The 21,065-nt window shown below is 41.0% G+C and overlaps 1 protein-coding gene across 1 annotated transcript in view; it reads left to right on the forward strand.

The window, feature by feature from the left end:
• The first annotated feature begins 242 nt into the window (after positions 1-242).
• Positions 243-21,065, forward strand: part of CSF1R (colony stimulating factor 1 receptor) — a 43,332-nt gene continuing 22,509 nt past the window's right edge. Inside the window, exons 1-6 of the mRNA XM_087709462.1 lie at positions 243-431; positions 10,928-11,179; positions 12,609-12,884; positions 13,707-13,849; positions 15,337-15,502; positions 19,063-19,243. Of these exons, the coding sequence (XP_087565588.1) occupies positions 389-431; positions 10,928-11,179; positions 12,609-12,884; positions 13,707-13,849; positions 15,337-15,502; positions 19,063-19,243 (1,061 nt within the window). The 5' untranslated portion in view covers positions 243-388. The remainder of the gene's footprint in view (positions 432-10,927; positions 11,180-12,608; positions 12,885-13,706; positions 13,850-15,336; positions 15,503-19,062; positions 19,244-21,065) is intronic.

Consider the following 21,065-nt stretch of genomic DNA (forward strand, 5'->3'; position numbering starts at 1 on the left):
TCCCAAATTATCTCTTCTGATTGCAAATACAAGCCAGTACTATTAGAACATGATTGAATCAGTCTTTAAAAGAGTATTTTAAATGGGGCCTCCTTGAGCTGTACCCTCCTCTCTCCTCCCTTCTACTGAATGTTCATGACACATTCTTGCGTGTTCTTTTTTTGGAGCTAGAAATTTCCTAACTTGTGGTCTTTTTCAGAAAACGAGAAGTATCTTCCTCCAACAAACAAGCAGGCACAAAGAATACACAACTGAAGGATTAGCAGCCTTTGTTGCCTCATCCTTTGTTTTCCACTTAGAAAGATTCCCTGAGCCAAGGCACTGGCGCTGTTCTCCTAGCACACCACACCTGACTTGTGCTGGGTGGGACACCTTCACTCCAGGGCAAATGGGCCCTCTTTTGGTTCTGATAGCGGCAGCTATCTGGCAAGGTAGGTCTTCTTGTTCATTCCATTCACACATAAGTAAGCTGTAGCAACTGAGAAGAACAGCAACTTTTTCCAGCTGTAACCAACCCACCAATCTATAATGGATTACAACTCTCTTCAGCCCCCTTCAGCCTTAAGGCCATTTGCTATGTTGGTTTGTTGTGATGAAAGTTGCAATCTAATATCTCTAGAGGGTTCCAAATGAGGAAAACTGAGTTAGAAACGTAATAGTTCTTTAGTGTTTTTACATGCACGGCAATAGGATAAAGACTAAAAATGTGTTTTTAAATTTTCTGTTGAAGGAAACTATATGGTTAGCCAAATCTTTTATTGCTTTTATTGTTATGGTTGCCAGTTGGATACGTCCAATATCGCATTAATGCCTTCAGTTTTACTTTTAAAACTTTGACCATTTTCTTCATTCTTTTTTGAATAAATTGATTAATGTGTTGAATATTCAAGCACAATGTTCATTTTATGTATATACAATGCCTGTTTTGGAAAAAAATAAGTTTTAGAATTGGGCATTTGTTTTTTTTGTTTTGTAATCTCAAGTATTAATTTTTTGACTAGAATACTAACAAATTAAGCATAGAAGCTGAATCAGTCAGTTCAGTTAGGACAAATGACTATTTTCTGTTCAGAAAATCAGTAATGTGTTATTCCATTTGGAAGTGAGGAAGGTTTTTCTTCACCAAGAAGTATTTTATTTTAATTTAAATTTTTGGTTCATATTTGATTTTTAAGTGTACTTCATCAGTACACTTAAGATGTATAGCATCTTCAGCATCTAAATGAAGATTTGATCAAAATATTTTAAAGGAAGGATAAATTTTGGAAATATTTTACATGACTAAAGCATGTCTGTAATCTTTTCTCAAGCTTTAACCATGGATGGTTTCTCACTTCACCATGAATGGTACAACTAACCTGTACTTTGATTGTCAGTCTGCTTTTTCTGGTAGAAATTTTAACTAAAGGGAAAGGGGAGAGTGAATTTTCATCAAGTAATTTCTTCCTAGTAAATTGGTAGCATCAAACATTTACAGCCACAAACTGGAAAAGTTCACACTGTACAAAAAGTTGACTGTACTTCTTTTAGTTTCCAAAAGTCAAGAAGAAGAAGAAGAAGTAGTAATAGTAGTAGTTGTTTCATGCTCATGCCTTGGTGGAAGAAAAAGACAATATGCTTCAAACTGAAGGTCACTATTATGCAACACAGTGATGTGGCAAAGCCAGTGGCCAATTGTTACTGAAAATATGAAGGAAATAGGCCACTTCTTGGAAATGTTCTGAAACTCCATGCAAAAACCTAGTTTAAGTCAGCATTAGAATTGGCAAGAGAGATTTTTCTTTTATACTTTGAAGAAACTGAAAAGCTGGTTTTATAGCAATAGGGTTATATCAATGGTAACAACCATCAGTAAAAACTAGTAGTATAATTGAATGTAATAAGAGTAATTAGATTTAGATAATAGAGATGAGTGTTGCACATTTGATTCCGCTATGCTGCCACCGATTTTTGCAATCTTCATGCATTAGTATCAAGTACTAGGTTATATTTAAAATCTGCCAGGTCTAGTGCCCTTTGACCCATTTCTGGCAGTGTTCTTCCACTCCAAACCTCACTTTGATAAGGGTAGAAACTGTCCCAACACTACTTCTATCACTTTTTCTTTGCTCCCTTCCATCCAACCTCAACCATTTCCTGCTTTATGTCCTCCAGTCTTGCCCACAATTCACGAATCCCTCATTATATTTTAGCTCCTAACTGTATGTGTAGCTTCTAAATTATTGTCTATAGGTTTAGGGAATGATACCATGCCTATATAGAATTATCTCCTGAATATGGGTGTAGTCCATTACTTCTCTTGGTGGAAGACTACTACAAGCTCTCAAAATCTTTCCAGTTAAACATGGAGTATTCTGGTCAGCCATTCACCCTCAGGGAATTTACAAGAGATAGCAACACTTTCAAACATGATAAAATAGGCTTTTCTGTCTTTATCAACTTAGAATTTTTTTTATTCTTATCCTGCCCTATTTTCACAAACAACTCAGGTAGTGAACATATCCAACACACCTCCTTCCTATTTTCCCCACAATTATGCTTTGAGTGAGATGGGCTGAGTGTGACTGGCTCAAGATCACGCAGCCGGCTTTTACAAATGATTTGATGCCCTCCTTTAAGTCTACCAGCCGCCCTCAATTCATCTTATCTCTTGTTCACTCTTTTCTTATTCTAGCATATCTTTACTCCTTGCCTCCCTCCAAAAGCATTCTTTCTCTTTAGTCAAAGCATTTTCTTTTGCTATTGAGCATTCCTTTTAAGTCTATCAGTCCCTTCATCTCTTTCTTGCCTCATTCACTCTTTTCCCATCTTAGCTTATGTTTACTTTCTGCCTCCCTTCAAAGCCGCTCTTTTTTTCTCTTTAATTAGTTGAAGCTTTTCTTTTGCTCTTTAATTAGTTGAAGCCTTTCTTTTTGAGGCTGCTTTAATATTTCCGCAACATCAAAGTATCAGAGTCCAGCTCCATTTCGGGCTGGTCTATCTTCTTTGATTTAACTATAGGCAGAGAGTGGATACCTTAGGTAGTAGTTTTTCTAAGGGAGAATCTATCCCTTCTCTTTTCCATGTCTGTTTGTGTGGTGCAGGTTTTGGTTAAGAGATCTGGTTTCTACAGCCAGGATTGTTAGTCATTTTCTCCAAAGTCTGACTTCTGTGAGGACCAACCTCTTTTCCTTTTGTATCTAGGGTTTGTTTTCCTTTCATGGAGTGTTTAATGAACTCTTGAGCTTATTATTTGTGTAGTTGCCACCCTACATTGGCTATCCCACTGTTTTACAGATATCCTACCCTGCCTCCCCTCTCTTGTCATGGTTTTTTTTTAGTATATCTATTTCAGTGGGATCCACTGAAGCCAACAACATAAGTGCTACACACACAAGCATTCACAAGCTATTATGTACTACTCACCCCTATTCCATAAGCTATTATGCACTACTACTCCATCCTACTCCATTCTTCCACAATTCTATTCCCACAGTAACTACTATTTCTTCTGAGAACTACTACTCCTATTTCTTCTGAGTACTGCTAGAGAAAATTCTGGTTACTCTCTGGCTACTTTACTTCCACACACAGACAGAAGCTTATTCTCTCTCCCCCACATACTGCACTCTGAGCTGCCTCTCAGCACAGCTTTTATAATCAAGGTTTCCCGCCTGGGTGGGGAGAGGGCTTAAAGAGACAGGCGGACAGCAGCACAGGTGCTGGCCATTTTCTGGACAGCTTGTTTCCTCAGACCTGTAAGGAGAAGATGAAAACTCGAAAATTAATCACCCAATTCCAAGTAAGAAAGAGATGGAACTTCCTTCATGCCTAGCTAGTTTTGTTGTACTGATGAAACATATTCCCTCTGCCATTCAAATTTTCCCCAAATTTTACAGAGGACACACTGCCAGCAAGCAAACTTTAAAAGTCAAAACCAGGTTAACAAATGGGCTTCTTTTTTAAAAAAAAAAAGTTTAAATATTTTGTTCCTCTGTTCAGTGCTGTAACCCCAAATTTCAGAGTTTTCACCTTTTAATATCAGAGATAGGAAAGGGGAATCGTGGTTTATTGTGTGCCTTTTTTTTAAACAGACCATGCAAAGACCTTTTTAATGAGAATATCTGAACATGTATTTCAGCGTGAGTGAAAATTATGGAACTAGATATTGGAAAGGCAGCCAAGTTCACACCTCACAGCCTATCTTTCCTTCTTAAGTAGATAAGCTCTACTTAATATCTTTTATGGCTATTACTATTGATAAACCTGTAATGAGAATAGATTTGATGGACATATGAATGGAGAAAGCTGAAGGATGGAAAAGGATATGTTGATCCCATATCAGTGTTACTTGCTGGCGAGAGAAATTCAGAGACAGCATTAAAACTGTCCTGCTCTGAAGTTGGTAGCAACTTCCCACCCACCTACTTTTTTGATATTCTCCTCCTACTCCACCATCATAAGCTGACTCCGCAACATTTTTGAACATGATGAAATGATAGTTGCTTTGTAGCAACCTCCTGTTGCCATTCAGTTGATTTGGGCAGGAGAAAAACACCAGTAGGAAGCTTTCCCTCAAGCCTCAGAGGCAAACATTCCTGCCAGTCTACAACTGCTATTGAATTTGGTAAAATGATTGTCACCAAAAATTAATGTGTGCACCTCTATAACCCTAATCTAGTTTACAAAATCTCTGAATTGACATAATTTTAGTTTAGTTTTAGTTTTATTGACATTTATAGGCCGCCCTTTTCCCTGAGGGGACTCAGGGCGGCTTACAATCAATGGGAAGGGAGTGCAGGACAAAACACAAGAAAGAAAACAAAATGTGAATAAAAAAATAAACCTATAAAACACAACATTCATTCAGCATTCGGGTGGGGCGAGGTTCGGATCTTATCCCCAGGCCTTATTTCAGAATAAATGCACAAATTGAATTGATGGATGGTGGGGAAAATTAGGTAGAATTTTCTAGGAATGCTCCTGCAATTTATTCTTCTACTTACAGACTGTAAGTTACAGTATGAGAGTCTGATATTTCATAATAAGAAACTTGAGTGCTGATAAAGATTACACACAAACGTATACACACGCATCCAAAAATAAACACAAACCTGTTCCATATTAGTTCAAATTTGTTAGTTTATATTTGTTAAATATTATCCTCCCCAACACCAAGTTTCTGTGGCTACATGAACTGGTTCTACATGTTATGCTAATACTCGTGAACATAAATGTCCATGTTCCATTCTGCTATAACTCTTTTAAAATCATGTTTTATTAGATTGTTTTCTTTAAATCTGGAAGCTTATTTACTTTTTACCCTATTGGTGAGCAAAGATGTTCTTAATAATATTACCAATTTTTTTTATCTGTTCTTGATCTCTGCTCTACTTTATCTGCTATACATGATAAACCTACAAATCAATCTGTTGTATTCTCAGTCTTTATCCAAATATTTGGTGGATTTCAAAATTAATCTTTATCAGATTGTTCCATTCTTTATCAAAAAGTCAATCTAAATTCTAGCTGTCTGATTTTCTGCACTGGTCTGAAAACTCAACAGTTCTTTGGAAGCTTAAGAAATTGAGAACAAATTTTCCTAAATAAATAAGTTAAACAATTCTTATTGATGATATAAACAGCAATTGGGACTGTACTGTTCCATTTCAGCTTACCAAGGGCTACAAAATAACCAGTCCATCTTTTTGAACAATCCATGGAATCTTCTATACAAATAAATTAAGTGTTCCTTGACAAAATAAATATGCAAAGAAATAAGACTTGAAATAGTTGAATGTGTAGGGTACTGTTTATGGTTCTGGTTATTATTTGTTCTAAAATTTTATATACCGGATTGACCTTTGTGCTTCTTTCAACTTGGTCATATAAAGATGCACCTGGTTTATTAAACACTGAGTAACTCTAAATGTTTTGTCCCAGATTAATTTATAAATTTAGAATCAACAACGTATGCTAGTTTTGGTTTCATATAGTCCTATTTCTATTTCAATTACTATACAATTTCTTTTGCTTACTATTTTTTTGACAGTTGGCAAGTAGGATGATTGTTTTTAATCCTGTATTATTGAAATAAGGAAAGGTGCTTTGTTAATAATGTATCAATTTCTATGAACAAGTCTATCTCTTTTTAAATTCTTGTCTGAATAGATTATTTGTCATGATAGATTAGAACACATTTGTTGTTTTAATCTGGGCTAAAATAACTTTAATTGATGCAAAATATTCCAGTATCCTTCTCCTGGGCAGTATGTGTTCTCTGCTTGTCATTTCTTCTCACACTAATCCCAATGAATAAAAAAACCATAAAATGAATATATAGGTGTCATAGAGATATATCTGAATTGGTTATGTGATTATATCATGGAAATAAAACAAAGCTAATTGTTAGTGTGGTTATCTATCTATCTAGATCTAGATAGATAGGTGAGAGATGGATGATAGATAGATAGATAGATAGATAGATAGATAGATAGATAGATAGATAGATAGATAGATAGATAGATAGATCCAAATTAAGACAATTCCATTAAAACAAGTAAGATAATTCCAAATTAAGATAATGCCATTAAGAAGACTAAAATAATTTGAAATTAATACAATGCCACTAAGACAATTACAGTAAGATAATTCCAAATTAAGTCAAGCTTGGAAGGTCAGGGAATTGAGCTATTGGCAGAGAACCCACAACTTTTGGTGTTGAAGGATCTGGGAGCTAGGAATCCTGGCTGAGGAATTTATGTACTCCATAGTAATCATAGACACCTTTCAAGTAATCTTGAACCCAACACGTATTGTTGGACCTTGTTTTTGTTTCAGGGAAGATGTTAGCTGATGTGAAAATGAAGGAGATTTCTAATATTCCATTGCCATGGTCAAATCATGCATTGATCAAGTTGCAATTGTTAGTCATCCATGATTTCTGCAGGACCACATTTAGATGATCCATCCCAGTGGTCTACTGGATCAAATTGGTTTCCGAAGGGAAATTTCTCAGTGTTCTAGCAAGCAGCCAACCAAAATCTACTTTCTTACAATTTGTCTGTCTCAGTCAGGTACCATTAGTCAGTGGAGTCACAAGACATTCCGCATTATGCACCCCATCACTTAGTAATCGTGTTGCCAGTCCCAGCTGTGATTAGTAAGTGAGGGCTACCTATACTGTGTCTAGTCTTGTTTGCCACAATACAAAATGGATGTTGAGCAAGGAAGAACAGGCTGTTAAAAAAATGCAGGCACATGTTGCTTGGAACATCCATAGGTTCGGGAAGCAGGTTGTTCAATACCTTGATACCCTGTTTCCCTGAAAATAAGACCCGGATAATAAAATTGGGCTTTTGAGTGCATGCGCTAAAATAAGCCCTCCCCTGAAAATAAGTCCACCCCAAAAATATTGCAACACAGCAGTAGCCATGAGGTGACCATGCTTGCCACCTCATGCACCTCAAAAATAATAAAGCCAAGCACTTATTTCAGGGGTCAAAAGAAAATAAGACACTGTCTTATTTTGGGGGAAACACAGTAGCTCTTAAAGTCAAGAAATTCTTCCTTATTTGAAGTTTGGATGTCTCACTATAAAGCTGCTACCCATTGGTTCTTGACTTCCCAATCATAGGTCAGGGGTTGTGGATTTATTCTCTAGAGCATCCAAAGATAAGAATGTTTTCATTGTTTCATCATTGAAAGTTTTCAAGAAAAGATTGTCCAGGGCAGTAGGAGGATCCTTGCATGGGACAGGGAGCTGGATTAGACCCCAAAGATCTCTTCCACTGCTATGATTCTATGTTGCTTTCAGCAAACAAAAGTGGAAAGCAAGGAAATGTTACTTGCAAAGATATTTATCATAATTAAAATTCCAGTTCAAAGATATTAACCAAGTATAACCAGTTAGCCATATAAAACAAGATAATGTAATAGCGGATTAACAGAGTTGGAAGGAATCTTGGAGGTCTTCTATTCCAATCCCCTGCATGAAACCCTATATCATTTCATACAAATGATTGTCCAATCTCTTCTTTAAAACTTCCATTGTTAGAGTACTCACATCTATTGGGGATAAGTTGTTCCACTGATTAAGTGTTGGGAAATTGCTCCTTAGTTTTAGTTGGTTCTTTCATTGATTAGTTTCCATATGTTACTTCTGGTCCTGTGCTTTAGAAAACTGAGCCTCCTGTGACAGCCAACCTGATCCTTGGAGAACCAGTTGTTAAATTATACCATCACCCCATTATCAAGTGGATGCAGGGCACAGTGCTGCAATGGAGAAACAGGCAATAGAGCAGCTGGTGAAAAAGGAGGAAGAAGAGAGAGAAGAAAGAGGAAAAGAGGCCTTCTTCTTCCCTCATGCTGGCCGCTCCATTGACCATTTCTCCATTGCAGCACAGCACCCAGGATCCACTTTGATAGCGGAAGAAGGGGTGATTTACCAACCAGCTGAATATCACCACTGATTTTCACTCAACTGCAACCTATCAGACAGGGTAATATTTATTTAAGGATTTTTTTTTCATTTTATATGTCAGCAAATAGTACAATTAATATTGGCCTGGTTCTAGCAAGACACAAGCAGATTATCAATATGATAAACGAGATGTAACCTTAGTGTTAATGTATGTTTTCTCCAAGAGAGGAGGCATAATTCTGGCCTGCTTATAACTGCTGCAAAAGCTGCCTCACCCAAATCTAGATCCTGTTTTAGAAACACCAACATATTTCTTTATTAATCCATCAGAACATTTCAGCAAGCTCAGTCTCAACAGGCCAGCTAGCTGCACAGCCACATTCATCTCAACAGTTACTTCTCACGTTAAAACCAAATTTGTTTCATTGGATTGCAGCCATGACATTCAGAGAAGCTTTGTTTTTGCAGAACTTAAAACTAGGGAATTTTGATGTCCTCTTTGACACTATGTGAATCAGAGCTTACACATAGTTCATGTTTATTCACTCTTTTTTAAAAAAAAATATTGTTAATAATTGTAACTTATGTGTTTTACTTTTCTCGTCAAAGAAGCTTAAGACATGTCAGGATGTAGTCAAAGCTTAATATAGACATAAATAATAAAAAGATCCAACTGTTTAAAAAAAACCTTTTAAACACTTAAAAAACAAAACATCACAGACTAAAGGGCTGAAATCTATGGGGAGCCTTCCCCCGCCCCCTGCCCGAGGTAATAGCAGAATTCATTTCAGGAGACTGCCATGAGTATGTCATAGAGGCCCATCCCACCCCACTTGCTCCCTCAGAAGTCAAGCACTAAAAAAACAGAAGTGAAAGAACAGCAGCATTGGAGAGTTAAAATGAGGAGGGGAGGATGAGGCAGGGGAGACAACCACAGAAGAGGGACAGCGGCCACCAGTCTCAATGTGTTTCCTCTGTTGCTGTAAGGGACTAAAAAGTTTGTCTTTTCAGATGCCTTCCTCAGCAGATCTGAGTCACAGAGATATTTCTCACTTCCCCATCTTTTCCTTAAAAATATATGCTGGGGTCCAAAGAAATTACTGACGCTGCAAAAAAAAATTAAGCCAATTTGGGGCCATTTTTCAGGCTGCTTTTCAGGCCTGAAAATGCCCCCAAAATGGTCTGTTTTCAGGCTGGTTTCGGCCGTTTTCTGGGCCATTTTCAGGTGGCTTTCAGGTGCTCATGTGCCCACGAAGACCAGCTGGCTGGTGCACATGTGTGTTCTGGAAACCATAAGAGCAGCTGGCGATGGCGTACATTCCCACAGAGACAGCTCTGTGTGACCCCTCTGGCAGGCGTGCCATAGGTTCACCATTGTTGGAATAGGGTATTGTGGTTGGACATGTAACTGTCACAAAAAAGGCATGAAATTATGGCTCTACCCACTGGAAGAATATCAATAATGACCATTGGCTTTCTTTGGTAAAAGATTATGGGCCCAGCAACCATGAGTAGAGACTATTATTTTGCAATTCCCTGTCTTTACGGTAGTTTAAAACCAGCACTGCTATGAGAGAACTTACAAGGGATAGTAAGTTCATGTAGAAGTGAATTTGCAGCAAGCAACAGCTAGAGAAGCAAAATAGTTAAGGTATTCACATAGATCTAGCAAAAGGCAGCCTGACCAAGGGAAAAAGAGACAGATAGTGGGTACTGTAGACTTAAGGAGATATCAAAAAGTGACCAGTTCTCAAAAGTGAGAAATAAAATCAGGCAACAAGGAGAAAGATGAAACCGAACAACCTGTGGAACTGCTTGCTATAGGAAAAGTCATTGCTGACCTGAAGATGCCAGCACACAACAAGCTTCAATTAAATGGACACATTGATAAGATCAGGTTGATTATAAATCTACGGGGGATACCTGCTCTTCTATACTGGTGGAACAGTTGGGCCAGTGGGAAGCAAGCCACCGTGGCACTGCCTATCTTAACACTGGCAGTTCCAGGTGATCTTGACCCTGACATGGTTTAATGTCTTCCAAATATGGTAATTCTGCTAATTCAGAATGGTTATGTTGAAGGTAGGTGGCATAGTATATTCACATTTCATCCAGAGAGTAATTGGTTTAGATTGGTCAGTTTTTCCCAAAATTTCAGACAACTCTCCTATAATCAATCATGTCTACAGCCTTCTATAGCTTTGTGACCAAACATTGCTCCAGAGATTCAGATGACTCTATTCCTTTGAATCTTTTGTAACACTCCAAAGGCCTGACTGTGTCCTCAGAAGGGTAAGCAAGCTTGGTTGTTAATGCCATGTTAAGATTGATTTATCTCATGGGACGTTGCTTTTAACTTTGGTTTTTTTTTCATCTTTGTTTGCTACCCAGAGTCACTGTTGTGAAAAGGGCAGCCAAATTGTGTGTGTGTCTATATGAGTACAAAGCAATAGCATTCCAGCCACTTCTCAGAATGAAGAATTGCAAAATCACAAAAAACAATATCAGTCTTTTTCTTCATTTTAGGTTCAGCTTCTCCCAGAATTTACCCTAATCGTGACATTCTGAAAGTGAAGCAAGGAAAATCGGTTGAATTACTTTGCTCAGGAAAATTCCCTGTTGAGTGGATCGGTATCCAGAATGGGTCCAGTGTGATGGTGTATGACAATGGCATCCTCTACATGCCTAACACTAGTTGCAACCAGATGGGAAGCTACCAGTGTGCTTATGTCAACAAACCAGAAGAGGGGATCAGTACTATATATGTGGCTGTGACAGGTAACCAGATTTCTCGTTAGTATCTCTCATATGTTCTGAAAATGAATCATTATGTATGCTAAGTAAACACTGACTGAGAATTAGGGGGATGGATGTATTCCCTATACCTCCACTTTCAGCTGTCAGTGTTTTTTACAGAGGATGGAGGGCTTGTAAAGTATGGAGTGTGAAGCTTGCTGTGGATATGTTAGGGTCTTCCTCCATCAAGTAGTGAAGACACTTGGTGGGAGATAGAAAAGATGGGCCCGTAGGATTAGAAATTGACCCCTTGCTTGAGAATTTTTTACAGCAAGGTTTAACTACGTATATCAATATTTTTTTTCATACATGAAACAAAGCAATCATGGGAAGTCCCTGCTGTAAATTTGTCCAGTTCAATCATGGGAAATTAGTTCATTTGGATGACTCATAGAATGGAGTCCTTTCAAGCGAAAGAGGCAGTTGTTAATTCAGATGCCAACAATCTGAGGACATTATCAACCTTGACTCTTGGACAGATTGTAAATTTGTATCCCAAAGATAATACATCTGTAATTTTAGATTAACAACTGGAGGATCTGAAGGATGAGGTTGCAAAGTGTCCTAGGGAAAATCTTTTTTTAAAGAGCCAAAGTTGATTTGATGGCATAAATGACTCTGGATTCACAACTACTGCTTGATGAGCAAATAGAAGCCATGGCCAAGAAATTTTCCCTTGAAAATTCTTTAGCTGCTGCAAAATGCTTCTACTGCTACATTGCACTACTGCTTTATAGCTATTACCTATTACCTGTGCATGGTTAAAGATGCTAGTTTTCACATATAAAGCTCTGTAAGTCTTGGAGCCTGGGATCAATTCAGGGCCTGTCCATTCAGTGACGGAGACCGAAACCTGCTGAAGAACTTTTCCTATCATGAATCACAATGAGAGGGAGCTCTTCTCCTGAGAAACAACTTGCCCATATGAGGCAAGACTGACTTTACCAAATATTGGTGGAGCCATCACACCAAGCTACTTGATATTGAATGGCTACTATAAGCATTATGTTATTACTTTTATAAATGAAGGCAAATATACGTGTCCCTGGTAATGTTACAGGATCCAATCTGAGTCACCAGAGTGTGAGAGAGCAGTTCCATGAGAATGGGCTCCATCACTAGTCCAAAAACTTAGAAAACTTAAACCTCTGGTCCTGGTGACTGATCCAAATTGGAGCCTGTTATTACTTCTATTATAATTAATATCTGTACATTGTTCTAGAGTCTATGCTGGGTTGAGGCAAAGGATTTATCTCATAAGCAAACAAATGCACACAAGAGGCCTCTATTGAGCTCTCAGATTTTGCTCTGACTACCAAGTCAGCAGTAGGCAACCTTATTTTAGATTAATTCTAGCTATTTTTCTATGTATGCCAAGGTATCATGGATTCCCAACATATTTCTTCCACAGATCCTGAATCGGTGTGGTGTGGCCTTCACGGCGTATATCCTTCTGTGGAAAGGGGCAGCGATGCCTTGATTCCATGCCTGATTGCTGACCCAGGATTCACAGGCAACATGACCCTCCTTAACAATTCTTCTCCAGTTCATTCAAGAGTCTCCTTCAGTCCTAAGGAAGGAATATGGATTCACCAAGTAGACCTGAGTGATATAGGGATCTATGAGTGTAAAGCCCAGGTTCAAGGAGAGTGGGTGATTTCACGCAGAATTGCTCTTTCCGTCTCTGGTAGGTAGGAACTACTCTTTTGTCACAATTTGAACACGTGTTTCCAAGCCTTTCAGGACAGTTGTTATGGCAGCAGTTAGAAACGTGGTTCTTTTTTTTTTCAATGTGGAGAGGTTAATTCCAACTTCTCTATATTCTTTTTTGCTGTGCAATGCTAGATCAATATAAACCAACAAAGAAGAATTGTCCATATTGGCAGGAGAATGAATAGCTGTTTCAATACACTAGTCGTCCTTCACTGTCACTGCCAAACTGATTTGAAATAATGTAAGGTAAAATGGGGACTTGGATCCATGATAACTTTTCAACCCGTTGCGTCAAAACTGCACTGGAAAATACACTGTCATTAAGCAGAAATACCAAAGGGATAGCATAAGAAAATATGAAGACATTAGGTCTCTTTTGCTGACAAGCCTTCTAGCTCAGTCTGTATTTAACAGACTTTTCTAACTTTTCTTAGACAACCTTCAGCCTTTGACAGTTAAGTTGGTACAGGTGTAAATCCCAGGTTCAAGGAAGGACAACGAATAGCTGCTTCAGTACATTAGTTGTCCTTTACCGTCACTGCCAAACTGGTTTGAAATTTGGTAAAGTAAAATGGCAAACCCCCTCCATGAAAAACTGGAATAATTTCTCAATTAATTGTGTCCAAGCTTTGCTGGAAAAGATGCTGAAAGGGTCAGGAGCTTTTTAAAAAATGCACTGTTATTAAGCAAAAATAGCAAAGGGACAGCATAAGAAAATATGAAGACATTTGGGTTTCTTTTACTGATATGGCTTCGGCTCAGTCTGTATTTAACAGACACGTCTGACTTTTCTTAGACAACAATCAGCCTTTGACAGTTACTATTGGAGGACTAGCAGACCAGGTGCGGTTACAAGGAGAACCATTCAACATTTCCTGCAGAATACAATATTACTCTTATGAATATAATGGCAGATGGATCTATCCCTCTCCTGAAAATGTAAGTCATTTCTAAGGGTTTTAGACGTGAGCCTTAGCTAGCATTGTTTGTCTTTAATGAGCTCAGAGTTACTTGTGGCTTGTATAAGTCAGTTCATGCAAGACTAGACTTCCGGAGCTGTTGAACAACAATGTGTACCATCCCTAACCAGCAAGACGTTCATGGGCATCCAATGATTTAATATGTGCTGCGATGTCACAATGAAAACTCTTCTCCTAAGATATTTGGGTGCAACTTTGTGATGCACAGCTAAAAAAAATGTCAGCGCTTGCAAAATGACACCATGTGTCATCATTTTGGCATCGTCATGGCTAGGTGCAGGCATCGTGAACCTATTGGCTAGCTGGGATGATGGGGGTTGTAGTCCTCAGTGATTCAAATTGAAGGAAGCTGCTTCAACTGCATATTGTACCTTGGTTTGCTTTTGCGTCCTGATGGTTTCATCCAGGTTGTCTTTTAACTACTTCAGTGGTTCCCAAACTTGGCAACTTTAAGACTTGTGGACTTCAACTCCTAGAATTCTCCAGCCAGCAGAGCTGGCTGGAGAATTCTGGGAGTTGAAGTCCACAAGTCTTAAAGTTGTCAAATTTGGGAACCACTGAACTACTTCATTACAAAGTATACTGATTGTCTTCAATCTTGAAACTGCCTCATAAGCCCAAACCTCAGTCATTTCTAATAAACAAGGGTAAGAGACAGAAGCAAAAAAAGGATAATTAGGTATCAAATGGATGTACTACAGAATCTTATGTCTTAGCTTCCTAGCTACTTTAACTGGCTTTTAAAACAATTTTTTTTATTTTTTTATTGGAAAATTAATAAATTTTATTTCTCATATATACATTCACAATTATATAATCTCATAACTGTTGTTAATAATATGTATTTATAACAATTTTTCTCTCCTACAATTGACAATATAATTGAGATTGCTTTCTTACCATCCCATACACCCATCTTATTTTACAACAATCCTACTTCTTCTTCCTTCCTTCCCTCCTTTATTCTCTCCTTTTCTCCTTCCCTCCTTCCTTCCCTCCTTCCTTCCCTCCTTTCTTCTCTCCTTCTCTCCTTCCTTCCCTCCTTCCTTCCCTCCTTTCTTCTCTCCTTCCTTCCTTCCTCCTCTCCTTTCCCTTCTCTCCTTCCCCTTCCTCTCCTCTGCTCTTCCCCTCTTCTTCCCTTTCCTCCCCTCTCTCCTACTCTTGCAATTTTTTTATTGTTAAGTATATTTTTATATAGAAATACAGATGTGAAGTCATTGGCCTCATGGCTTAATATTTAGGCACTAGCATAATCTTAAATATATATGAATAATGAAATAGCATGAACAATTGGGATTAACAAAATATTAGTGGAGGACCAGTGGGTTCCCAGCCCTATTCAAGGAAAAGTCCTAAAGTCTGGTAAAGGATTGGAGATAATAGCAATGGGCATTAGAGCTCATATTTCCCAATCAGCTCAATAATATCTGTCTTTTCTTATCACAGGCCATCTGCAATTTATCAGAATTAGATTCTGGAGTTCCTCAGTCATACATCACTGATTACAACCTATTCATTCCAGCAGTGCAGTTACAAGACAGTGGAATATATACTTGCCTTGGTGAAGCTGGACAATTATTTGTGAACGTTTCAGCTACTCTCCAGGTGCTAGGTAGGTGAGAACACAGGGAAAACCTCCTCGCCAATCATTAAAAATAGATTCTGTGTATCCAAAACACCCTACCAGTTTATAGGGTCAAGTGGGTCAAGGGTCAAGTGGGTCTGCTGCTAACGTACCTGCCTCCCAACAGCGTTGCAGCAGCCCTCCCCTCGCTCCTCGAGTCGGTAGCCGAGCTGGCAATTGAGTTCCCTAGGTTGATGGTCCTGGGGGACTTTAATTTGCCGTCGCTCGGTGAAAACTCTGATGGGGCGCAGGAGTTCATGGCTTCCATGACAGCCATGGGCTTGACCCAAATAATTCGAGGCCCAACCCATTCAGCGGGACACATGCTTGACCTTGTATTTCTCTCGGAGCAGTGGATGTGTGATCTTGGTCTGAGGGGGAGTGACATCATACCCCTGTCGTGGTCAGACCATTGCCTACTGAGGCTCGACTTCCGGAGGCCAAACCCCCACTGTAGGGAGGAGGAACCGACCAGGTGGTTCCGCCCCAGGCGTCTTATGGAGCCAGCAAAGTTCCAGACAGAGCTTGGGGTTATTCCTGACACTTTCGCCCACAGTCCGGCGGAGACTCTGGCTGCTGCGTGGCACTCGGCAGCGTCAGAGGCCCTCGACCGGATTGCGCCACTGCGGCTCCTCCGAGGCAGCGGATCCCGGAGACCTCCTTGGTTCACCGAGGAGCTCCGGGAGATGAAGCGCCGGAGGAGATGCCTAGAGCACCGTTGGAGGTCCGATAAGTCCGCATCGAACCGAGCAATGGTAACCACCTGCACCAGGGAATATACTAGGGCACTTAGGGCAGCTAAAAGATCACACATAGCCTCCCTGGTCGCATCCGCTGAGTCCCGCCCAGCCGCCCTGTTTAGGATAACCCGCTCCCTATTGAACAGAAGGGAGACGGGGGAACCCTTGCAGGGCAGAGCTGAAGAATATGCCCAATTCTTAGCGGACAAAATTGCTCGGTTTCGGGCGGACTTGGACTCCACACTTGCAGTTCCAGCCGAGGCACAGGGGGACCAAGTAGAACAGCTCTGGGTTGAGTTTCAGGAAGTTACCCCCGGGGATGTGGACAAGGCCATGAGAGCTGTAAGTTCCTCCACCTGTGCTCTGGATCCGTGTCCCTCATGGCTGGTTTCTAACTGCAGTGAGGTGACACGAGGCTGGATCCAGGCGGTTGTAACCGCCTCCCTTCGGGAGGGGAACTTCCCCGCCGCACTGAAAGCGGCGGTGGTGAGACCCCTCCTGAAGAAACCATCCTTGGATCCAGCTGCCCTTAACAACTATCGCCCGGTCTCCAACCTCCCCTTTCTGGGGAAGGTTGTTGAGAAGGTGGTGGCCTTTCAGCTCCAACGGTCCTTGGAGGAAGCAAACTATCTAGACCCCTTCCAGTCAGGCTTCAGACCCGGTTACAGCACAGAAACCGCTTTGGTCGCATTGATGGATGATCTTTGGAGAGCCAGAGATGAGGGACATTCCTCCATCCTGGTCCTCCTTGACCTCTCAGCGGCTTTCGATACCATCGACCATGGTATCCTTCTGCGACGACTGCGGGAGGTGGGAGTGGGAGGCACCGTATTACGGTGGTTCTCCTCCTACCTCTCGGACAGGTCGCAGTCGGTGTTAGTGGGAGGGCAGAGATCGTCCCCAAGGCCCCTAAAATATGGGGTGCCGCAGGGTTCGGTCTTATCCCCCCTACTATTCAACATCTACATGAAACCGCTGGGGGAGATCATCCGCAGGCACGGGATCAGATACCATCAATATGCGGACGATACTCAATTGTATCTGTCCGCCCCGTGCCAAATCAATGAAGCGGCTGACGTGATGGGCCGGGGGCTTGAAGCCGTTATGGACTGGATGAGGATTAACAAGCTTGTGCTCAACCCGGAAAAGACCGAGTGGCTGTTGTGTTTTCCTCCCAAAGATTTGACCAATAATCCAACACTCAGGCTGGGGGGTCAAATTTTACACCCCTCAGAGAGGGTTCGCAACTTGGGAGTCCTCCTGGATCCACAGCTGTCATTCGACCACCATATAGCGGCTGTGACCAGGGGGGCATTCGCCCAGGTACGTCTGGTGCGCCAGTTGCGACCCTACCTGAATCGGGAGGCCCTCACAACAGTCACTCGGGCCCTTGTGACCTCTAGGCTGGAATACTGCAACGTGCTCTACATGGGGCTGCCCTTGAGGAGCATCCGGCGACTTCAGCTAGTGCAGAACGCAGCCGCGCGAGTGATTGCGGGTGTACCTCGATTCACCCGCATTACACCTATCCTCCGCGAGCTGCGCTGGCTACCTGTCGATCTCCGGATGCGCTTCAAGGTGCTATTGATCACCCATAAAGCCCTACATGGCAGTGGATCTGGATACTTGAGAGACCGCCTTCTGCCAATTACCTCCCTACGACCTATAAGATCTCATAGATTAGGCCTCCTCCGTATTCCATCGGCCAGCCAGTGTCGGCTGGCAACCACAAGGAGGAGGGCCTTCTCAGCAGTGGCCCCGACCCTTTGGAACGAGCTCCCCGTAGAGATCCGTACTCTCTCCACCGTCCAGGCCTTCCGCATAGCCTTGAAGAACTGGCTCGCCCGTCAGGCCTGGGGATAAGGACTGTTACCCCGCCCGAATGTAGTATGCATGTTGTTTGCTATTTTATTATGTGTTGTAATCTCAATGTCGTATTCCCCCTTCCCTTGGTTTTCTGTGAGCCGCCCTGAGTCCCCTCAGGGAAAAGGGCGGCCTACAAATACAAATAAAACCATAAAACCATAAAACCATAAATAATGTTGTCTTCTTTTGTTTCGTGGGATTTTTAAATGGTGTTAGCTGACCACAAGGCTTTCATGAATAGAAATATGGAATATCAGTTAAACCAATCAGAAACTAATAAACACAGGATGTGTGAATTACCAAAGGTTGTAAATCACCTTTCCCTAAATATCTTCTCATTGTACTGGCCCATAATTTACATGGGGTTGTGGAAGTTATTTTTAAATGTATTTCAAGGCCACCAGGACAGAGATAATGAATTGAATGAAGTCCTCCCTATGGAATGTTTAAATTCTGCAGGCAAAAGTAACTATTTAGTGTGACAGATAATGAATCACAGGTATGCAATAGTGCATTATGGCTGCTCCTTGTGAATGTTGGAAGAATTACTTAATGTTTGGTCTACCCTTCAAAATATACATGCCCCTTACAAATAGTGAACCTCATTGGACCACATTTCAATAAATTATTGAATAATATGAATTACTGGGATCCTTCATACATCCATGTAAATCCAAACCCAATACATTCTAGTCATTCTTCCCTTCCAAACAGGCACTTCGGTTGTTTCTAAGGAGCTAAACTGTAGAAAGGGGATGACAGCTTTATGTACTTTATTTTTGCTTTGGAATGCTGCTGTTTTGCTGCTGGACTCCTCAGTGTTTATCATCATCATAGCTTCCAAAATGGAGAACTCTTCTAAGAGCCTAGCTATTTTTCTCAAAATGAAAGATTTTTCTCTTTCCACTTCTCTATGGATTAATTTTGTACTTTGCTTTCCAGAGAAAGGGTATCTGCGCTTGTCCACATTACAGAACAGAATTCAGGAGACAAACTTGCATCAAAATCTGTATATTCAGGTGCTCATTGATGCTTACCCTAGACCGTCGACGTATAGATGGATACGTGTGAACCCATCAGGAAAGTCCACAATCACCAGCCACATGATTTTTGGTCATCAGAGGTAAAGGCTATGTCATCCCTTCCCTTCCCTTCCTTCAGTTTTTTCTTCCCTCTTCAAATTATAGTTCTGTTGTCAGTCCTAATTTAGCCTTCAAGGAGAGGAAAACTGTCCAATAAGGTTGCCCCGTATCATTGCAGCAAAGCCAGCATGTGCTTTATTGAGTCTTTCTCTGAGAAGAATCAGAGATAAATGTTAGAGGATAACAGGATAAATTCAAACATTTGCACATACAGCCACCTAAGAAATTTCCCTGATTAAAACAGGAAGAATTTGAACCTGGACTTCTCCGTACTGATGAATGACTTTGTGAAAAATCTCAGGCATCTGAAACTCATTGGGTCTGTCTATCTTCAAAGTTTGTGTGGTTTGCTGTTTAAAATTAGATTTCTAATGGGTGAACTGGAATGAGCAGGTCCTAGTAATACAATACATGAAATTACCCCTGCTTAGGCATGATGCCACCATTCTGAGCCCTGCAACAACGGGAAGTAGACCTCGTACAGGCGGCTAGGCAGAGTGAAACACCATTTATTTCAAACAGAGACTCGGCACTGAATGAGTTGAAGTTAGCTCTGCGGGCCTCCACTCACCAGCTATTAAAAAGGCTTAGAGCCCCTTGCCCCTTGCATGTATTATCTGCTCCAACCACTCCAGCTTCTTCCACATTCCATTCGCCGCCAATGCTGCTCCTGTTCACAGTGCTGGCGTCACCACCTCCAACTCTGCCAGGCAGGGGTGGGATTCTACCAGTTCAGATCGGTTCAGGTGAAACAGTAGCTCCAACAATCAGCTGGGAGTGAACCAGTTCGCTCTAATGATCAGCTGGGCCTGCCCACCCGCCCTTGTGTTTTACTGACCTATATCCTCACATGGCAGAGTGGATTGCCACGCCTCAGCAGTAATGTGGAAGGTAAGTTTTTTTCAAACTTTGCACGTGCGTGCAAAGCACGTGATCACCAAACTAGTTGTTAAACTGGTAGGATCCCACCACTGTTGCAGGCTGTTCACTCTCCCCTACCATCTCCCTTCGTGATGAGACCTCCTTCCCTGTGTGGCAATTCCCTGGCCATGTCAGACGTTGACAGATGATGTTTCAAAGCTAAGTTTTGTCGTCTTTGCTTTTTCGTATCTATGTTAAGCTCTGGGAGAGATCATTCTCTGGTTCAGTTTCTGGTATCATGCATATGTGATAATACCCAATTGTGCATCACTAGCCCGGGCCATGAGAGGATGCTATCAATCTCTTGGTGCTAGGAAGCTGTCAGGGTCTGGATGGGAGAGAATAAACTGAAGCTCAGTCTTCACATGTCAACATCTCCTGCCAGCACCAGAGGTATTCCTTGATGGTCCAACAGGAAGCAGGTTTGCAAATTGTGGGTTCTTCTTAACTCAAGACGCTTGTTGAATAAGCAAATGGAAACTATCCCTACAGGAACGTATGCCTAACGTTGCATCAAGTGTGCATCAAGTGTGCTTATCTGACCTGGGGCAGGAGGATTTAGCTACTCATGCTGTCATTACCATCTATTTAGACTAGTACAATCCACTTTATAGGAGGCTGCTCTTAAAGAGTATTTTAAAACTATAGCTGGTTCAAAATGCAGTGGCCTGTATAGTTTCAGCTTCAACATTGGGAGCATATAACACCAGTTTTGAAGTCCCTGCATTGTTTGCTATTTGGTTTCGCTATCTAATTGAAAGTTTTGAACTACAAATGCTATCCATGGTTTGCTAGGTATTCCCAGGACTTACTTCTCCACCCAGTTTTGACTATACCAATTAGTTCTACCAGGAAGAAGCTGCTGCAAGTTTCAATACAATG

Source organism: Thamnophis sirtalis, unplaced genomic scaffold (assembly GCF_051295495.1).
Source record: "Thamnophis sirtalis isolate CommonGarterSnake01/CBP01778 unplaced genomic scaffold, rThaSir2_p1.2 scaffold_3, whole genome shotgun sequence".
Lineage (NCBI taxonomy): Eukaryota > Metazoa > Chordata > Lepidosauria > Squamata > Natricidae > Thamnophis > Thamnophis sirtalis.